At 55.6% G+C, this 6,978-nt stretch overlaps 1 protein-coding gene across 3 annotated transcripts in view; it reads left to right on the top strand.

Moving 5' to 3' along the window:
• The first annotated feature begins 4,333 nt into the window (after positions 1 to 4,333).
• SEZ6 (seizure related 6 homolog) overlaps positions 4,334 to 6,978 on the top strand; it is a 49,986-nt gene continuing 47,341 nt past the window's right edge. For all 3 annotated transcript variants that reach the window (XM_008010850.3, XM_008010849.3, XM_008010851.3), the window contains exon 1: positions 4,334 to 4,572. In XM_008010850.3, the coding sequence (XP_008009041.1) occupies positions 4,518 to 4,572 (55 nt within the window). In that variant the 5' untranslated portion in view covers positions 4,334 to 4,517. The remainder of the gene's footprint in view (positions 4,573 to 6,978) is intronic.

The following is a 6,978-nucleotide window of genomic DNA, read 5'->3' as shown; positions in this document are numbered from 1 at the left end:
CTCTGGGCTCTCAATCCTAATTCAGTCACTGTAGCTCAGACACACACCCCACCCCCTGGCTTCTGAGTCAGCAGTGAACCCCACAGTTCCTACCACTTGCCATAGTGCTTGAAAACATACCTTAATGATGCCAGACTGCTCTGTTTCAGTGCAAATATCTTTGTGATGGGGTAATCCCTTCAGCGTCGCCACCAAGGATGTCCTTCAGCTCAGGTGACCACAAAGCCTCTCACAACCAGGCCCCAGCCTACTCCAGCCCTTTCTCCTACGTCCCAGCAGGGACTCTGCTCGAGCAGAACCAGGCTTCTCATTGACTCCAGACTAGCTTGCGTTTTCCACCACTGTGCCTCTGCATAAACCACACTCCCCAACTTTGAATGTCTTCCCTCTCCCTCTCCACTGAATCATAAAACGTATTTGGGCCAGGGGCAGTGGTTCATGCCTGTAATCCCAGTCCTTTGGGAGGCCAAAGAGAGAGGATCACTTGAGCCCAGGAGTTCAAGACCAGCCTGGACAACATAGGGAGACCTCATCTCTACAAAAAAGTAAAAAATTAGCCAGGCATGTTAGTGCACACCTGTGGTCCCAGTTATTCAGGAGGCTGAGATGGGAGAATCACTTCAGCCCAGGAGGTCGAGGCTGCAGTGAGCCCTGATCACACCACTGTATCCCAGCCTGGAAAACACAGTGAGACCCTGTCTCAAAAATTAATTAATTAATTTTTAAAAACATATTCAACTTGGTTTCACCCATTTATTGTGTGAAGATATCACTGACCTTGCCTCATCCCCAAAAGAAACAATTGTCCTCTTCTTCATTATCTCACAGCACTCATTTGGCACCGAGGACCGGCCTTGGGCTTTAGACACTCCTCATCCCCGTCGCTTATTCACAAATATTTATTGAACATCTACTATGTGCCAGCCACTGAGCTAGATTGTGGGTAGATGAGACAGAGGTGGTCTGTGCCTTCGCAAAGTCAACAACTAGTAGAGCAGACAGGCAATTAAGCAAGCAATTACACAGACAGGGGAAGCCCAGGGTTCTCTGGGAGCAAAAAGCCAGGTGGGGGATGCAAAGAACAGGAAAAGTGAGAGCAGTGAGGGGAGCCTTGAAAATCCACCCAGAATGCCACTTTCTTTTTTTTTTTTTTTTTTTTTTTTTTTTTTTTTTTTTTTTTTGAGACGGAGTCTCGCTCTGTCGCCCAGGCTGGAGTGCAGTGGCGCAATCTCGGCTCACTGCAAGCTCCGCCTCCCGGGTTCACGCCATTCTCCTGCCTCAGCCTCCCGAGTAGCTGGGACTACAGGCGCCCGCCACTGCGCCCGGCTAATTTTTTCTATTTTTAGTAGAGACGGGGTTTCACCGTGTTAGCCAGGATGGTCTCGATCTCCTGACCTTGTGATCCGCCCGCCTCGGCCTCCCAAAGTGCTGGGATTACAGGCGTGAGCCACCGCGCCCGGCCCAGAATGCCACTTTCAAAGGTGCCTATGAACTGAGTAGACTATAAGCCTGCCAGCCCTGTATACAGCTGATTGTCCCCTTGGGCATTTTATTGTTCTCAATTTGTAGGTAATATCAAGGTCGGGTTAGGACAAGTCCCTTGGAGGGCATGACAGAGGGCACCTGACAAAAGCTCTGCTGTTTCCCAGTTTGGCCTAGGCTCTGCCTCAACCTGCCTAGGTACCCACTGCACAAAGGCTATGTTGACTGCCTTTAGGAGGGAGGGACAGCCCTGGTGCATTGTCATGCCCATCATGCAGTACAAGCCCATCTTCTGAGCTCAAGGTGCAGTGCTGTATTCTGGGACTTGTAGTCTCCATTAGACCCTCTAGGTTAGTTCAGGCCATAGGGAAGGTGATATGGCAAGTTCCAGGATGGCTTCTCTCCTCCTTCTTTATGTGCATAGTGCCCAGTGCATTAAGGAGCCCTGTTGCTAAGAGAGTCAGACAAACCTGCCACCAACTCCCCATGATCATCCTGGCATACAAGGTTCATCGCTGGGTCATGACTCACTCCCCTTGCCCAAGCTGCCTAGTCATGAGGGACCAGGAATACTAGAGGAGCCCAGGAATACTTTCAAGGAGGAAAGGAGGAATCTCATGACATTTGCCAGCATTTCCCTAAACTTCCCTCAGCCACCTCTTCTTCTACCTCTGTGCCTCTTCCCTTCCTCTGTTGGCAACTCTCTTTCTGCCTCCCGTCTTGCACCTTCTTTCCTGGTTTCCTCTCCTCACCCCTGATTCTTTCACTGACTCCTCGTTCTTCCTGCCATCCTTCTGCTACTGCCCTCCTTTTCCTTAGCTTCTCAAAACAACTGTCCAGAAATCCCAGCGTCTTGTTAATTCCACATGCCATCTGCCTGCTGCCTGGGATTCTTTACAGCAGTCATCACAGCTCCCCAGAGCCCACAAGAAGAGGGTCTGGAGAGAATCCAACCAGCAGAGTTGGGAGACTCTGGCCAAGAGGACCAAAACACTAAGGAACCTGAGCAGAAATTTCACCACCTGCTTCCAGGATGAGGTCAGGAAGGGCATTGGACAATGACTGGAGTCTGGAAGCTTTGGAGAGAAGCCAAATTCATATGAAAAGAACTAAACAAGGCCAGGTGCGGTGGCTCACGCCTGTAATCCCAGCACTTTGGGAGGCTGAGGCAGGCGGATCACGAGGTCAGGAGATCAAGACCATCCTGGCTAACACGGTGAAACCCCGTCTCTACTAAAAATACAAAAAAAAAAAAAAAATAGCCGGGCATGGTGGCAGGTGCCTGTAGTCGCAGCTACTCGGGAGGCTGAGGCAGGAGAATGGCGTGAACCCAGGAGGCGGAGCTTGCAATGACCCGAGATCGCAGCACTGCACTCCAGCCTAGGCGACAGTGCAGACTCTGTCTCAAATAAATAAATAAATAAATAAATAAATAAATAAATAAGAAAAGAAAAGAATTAAACAAAAAACTGCCCTTCTCCCAGGGGCAATAGGGAGTTCAGCCCTCCTATTCCTCTACAGGGAATAATAATATCAGCCATAGGATCCTGTCCCATTGTACCCATTAAAGCTCTTCAAGTGAGCCCATCCATGAGCCCCTGCCTTTAAAGAGGAGCCTCAGGATGGCACAGTTGTGACTTCCCCCTTGCTGTCCTGTGACTCACTGGGGCTCCTCAGCCCAAGCAGGGCCCTGGAAAGTTATTTTTCCATGCCTTTAATAGTACAGCCTACTCCCCTGGGCCTCCTTCAAGTCTCTATCTAAAACAGCCGTAGGGCACAGTGGCTCACGCCTTTAATCCCAGCACTTTGGGAGGCCAAGACAAGAGGATCACTTGAGGCCAGGAGTTCAAGACCATTCTGGGCAACATAGTGAGACCTTATATCTACAAAAAATTTAAAAATTAGGCGGGCTTGGTGGCGCATGCCTGTAGTCCTAGCTACTCGAAAGGCTGAAGTGGGAGGACCTCTTGAGCCCAGGAGTTTGAGGTTACGGTGAGCTATTAATATAATTGTGCCACTGCATTTCCAGCCTGAGCAACAGAGACCCTGTCTCTAAAAACAATAATAAAATAAAATAAAACAGCTCTAGGAAACCCTGTCTCATGCCTATCCCATTTTCTCCACCAGTTCCAGAAACCTGGGCAGAGATGGCATGAAGGGTCTGTATCGACTGTCATTGTGGCTTCTCTCGTCCTGCACAGGGGCCAAGGCAGAGTCCTGGAGATCCAGGGCTACATGGGGACCCAGGATACTACCTTCAGCTGCCCACAGCTTGGCCCAGGTTGCCTCCTGCCAAGTGAAGAATATCTCCCCAAGACGCGAATGCCACTGGCTTTTAACTATAATATCAGGATAATTAAGCTTTTCTGTGAGCACAGTTTGCTGCTGATGCAGCTGCCTGGAGCTCTGGCATTTATTGAGCACAAAGTAATAATTTATTGTCCTTTGTACGCTCAAAAGCCATCTTCATTATCGGCCCAAGACGGAACTGCCACAAGGGCACACGAGCCTCACCAGCTGCCTCACTCTCGGATGTCTTCCCAGGTCACCCTTGATGCCCTCAGGTACCAGGATTGGGTGGAGAGGGGTGGGGAAGGTGTTGCTCTTTCTCATGGAGAATAAGAAGACAATCCACCTCCTTGGCAGGTTGTTAACGGGAGAGAGAGTGGCATGCTTGACTGGATGTGGGCAGCGCAGAAGGGCAGGGGCCGTGTGCCCATATGAGTAGGGCAGTCTCGGTGGCTCGGGAGCCTGGGTTCCTGCCCCTGGGTCTCTGCGCCTTTGCTTGAGACTTTACGGTAAGCAGCTCCTCCCGCGCCCCCGCCCCCAGCCCGGCGCGGCGATCCCCGGCGCCGACGCCAGGCGCTGGCCGTGGTGCTGATTCTGTCAGGCGCTGGCGGCGGCAGTGGCGGTGACGGCGGCGGCCCCGCTCCGTCTCCCCGGCCGGACCTGGCTCTGCCCACGCACCCAAGCCCCACCAAGCCCCCCGCCCTCCCGCCGCGGTCCCAGCCCAGGGCGCGGCCGCAACCAGCACCATGCGCCCGGCAGCCCTGCTGCTTCTGCCCTCGCTGCTGGCGCTCCTAGCTCACGGTAAGGGACTCCGGCGTTCGGCGGCAGGACGGGGGCGGGAGCGGGGCCCCAGAGGTGGGAAGGGAGACCCGGTGCCCAGCTTCGGGCATCTGGCTGCCCAGTCCAAGCACCGCGCCCCGCCGGCTGCGCTGCCCCCGGCGCCGGCCAAGCCGGGCGGGGCGCGGGCTTCCCGGGCTTCGCAGGCGGGAAGCTGCCGCGGCTCCCGCCATTCGCGCCCGGCCGAGACCTCGCCTTTAATCATCTCCCCAGATCTAATGGGATTTCTCTGCTGCAATTCATCACGCCACCCACTCCCCGCATACACGCGCTCACCCGCGCGCTACCTCGCCACACTCTAGGCGTCTCAGGGCGCCGGGGCGCGTGCCGGGGGGCGCAGGGCAGTGAGTCCGGACGGTCCAGCTGGCGACCCGCGGTCCCGCTTCCCCTGCCGCCTGCCAAACTTCGCTCGACTTTGCCGCCGGTTCCGGGGCCTCTCGTGTTCTTACTGCGGGGAGACTGGGCCGGATGGCGGCCGGACCCGGGGTTGGGACCTCCCTCACCTCCCCATGCCTTGGCGCTGCCACGCCAGAGTCGGGACCTAGAGCATAATTCTAGAGAGAAACTCCGAGGGCCTGGGCCCCCTATCTAGCTCCTAGCTCTGCCCTGGGCTGCAGCAGCGGAGATCCTGGGATAGAGACTCTGTCCTCCCCAAAGTCTTTTCCTTGTACACACACATACAGACACACACACGCATAAACACACCACTGCCCCGAGCTCTGCCTTCCTGCCTGGCCCCGATCCACTCCCCACCTGCGCGGCCGATTTGTCTCTGGAGGACACCCTGAGAATCCCCGCGCCCCCTCTAGGAGTCTGGTCCCCAACTTCATCGGTCTGGAGTAGAGGGAAGCTTGGCAATGGTGTGAGTGGCAAGGGAGTGTTGCGGAGGGGATAGGGGTTCCGTGCCTCTGGGAAGAGTCTTGTCTGGACCTGCCGTCCCGGCTCAAACAAGCTCTCATGGAAGCTACTGGCACCCACGTCCTTCTCCCGCTGCAGCCAGTCGGCTGGTAGGGTCGTCGGCAGAACCGCACTTGGAGTTGAGACCTGTCGTCCCTTGCCATATGGTTTGAAGCGTCTGATGTGGAGAAGTGTGAGGGTGGGAGTTTTCCTGCTCGATCTTTTCAGGCCGCTGCCGAGGTCAGGGCAGCGCGGCCAGGGACAGGCTGGGCCGCTGGATGGCAGTTTTCTTCATCCAGGAAGAAAAACTGCGGCCCCAGAGACGCAGAAGCCTTTTTCTGAGCCTGTAGCTCCACTTGCACACAGCCCAGTGTCCTCGCCCCACCACCCGTCTGCCCACGCTGGGTCTCCGGCAGTGCCCAGAACTTGAAACCGTGTGCTCACTTTTGGGGAGAGGGAAAGAGTCCTGCAAGCCCCACCCCAGGGACAGAAACCAGGGAGGAGAAGCATGAATCCCTGCCCAGCTGCCTGAGAATGTCCCTAGGAATTCCGAACCTATCTTGGGTCCTGATGGGTCCTGGCGCTGGACAGCTCCCCTGGGGCACAGGGCCCTGTCCCCTGGCACGTAGTCAAGGCCTTGTGTGTGAGTCTGTGAGTCTGAATGTGAGAGTAATCAGGGCCCTGCATGCCTAGAGGAGCCAGTCCCAGTGTGTCTGCACTTCAGGTGGTCCAAACCTTGGGTGAGGGGTCAGCAGTGAACAGGTGTGAGGACCGTGTGAGGCCACTAGTGTGTGGGTGCAGCCTCAGCCGGAGAGCTCCTTGAAGGGCTAGAGTGAGACTATGGGAATCCAGAAGGAGGGCTGGTGTGACCAGGGATCCGACCAGCCCTGATTGGGATGTGGATGTGGGTATTAGGAGGAGCCTGCTCACTCTGTGGCCTCAAGTCTGTGTGTCCCTGGGCAGTGTCCCTTCCCGACTATCAGGATCTCCAGTGCCCATGGGATATGTGAGGTAGGAGTCTGGCTGTTGGGAAAGACCTTTATTTTCACTCCCCAAGGGAGAAGCAGCAGCAGCCCTGAAGTGCCAAGCCTGAGGGTGAGAGGGCTGGGATGTCAGAGTTGGGTGACCAGAGGCTCCTCTCTCCTCAGCTGGGCTGGAGTTCCCAGACATTGGGATAGTGAGTCATCTCACTGGGGAGCAGCACATTTGGCCATCCCAGGGTCCCTGGGCACTTTAGCTTTGTGAAGGCAAGCCTAAAGGAGCAAAGGCCTTGGACTATGAGCCTTTTCAGCCAGAGGAGTGCATCCCTCAGCCTTTCGGCCCTGCCACCTCTCTGATGAGGTCCTCAGAGCTTTGCTCATAGGCGGGATGCAGGCTGCAGGATGTAACCAGGCACGGCCCAGATGCCTCGGGAGGCCTGGTGTGCTGAGGCTGCGGAGGTAGGGTGAGATCGTGCTGGGCCTGGCCCAACCT

This window comes from Chlorocebus sabaeus, chromosome 16 (genome assembly GCF_047675955.1).
Source record: "Chlorocebus sabaeus isolate Y175 chromosome 16, mChlSab1.0.hap1, whole genome shotgun sequence".
Lineage (NCBI taxonomy): Eukaryota > Metazoa > Chordata > Mammalia > Primates > Cercopithecidae > Chlorocebus > Chlorocebus sabaeus.
The sequence above is the reverse complement of the archived record's forward strand: the minus strand, read 5'-3'. Positions and strand labels throughout refer to the sequence as shown.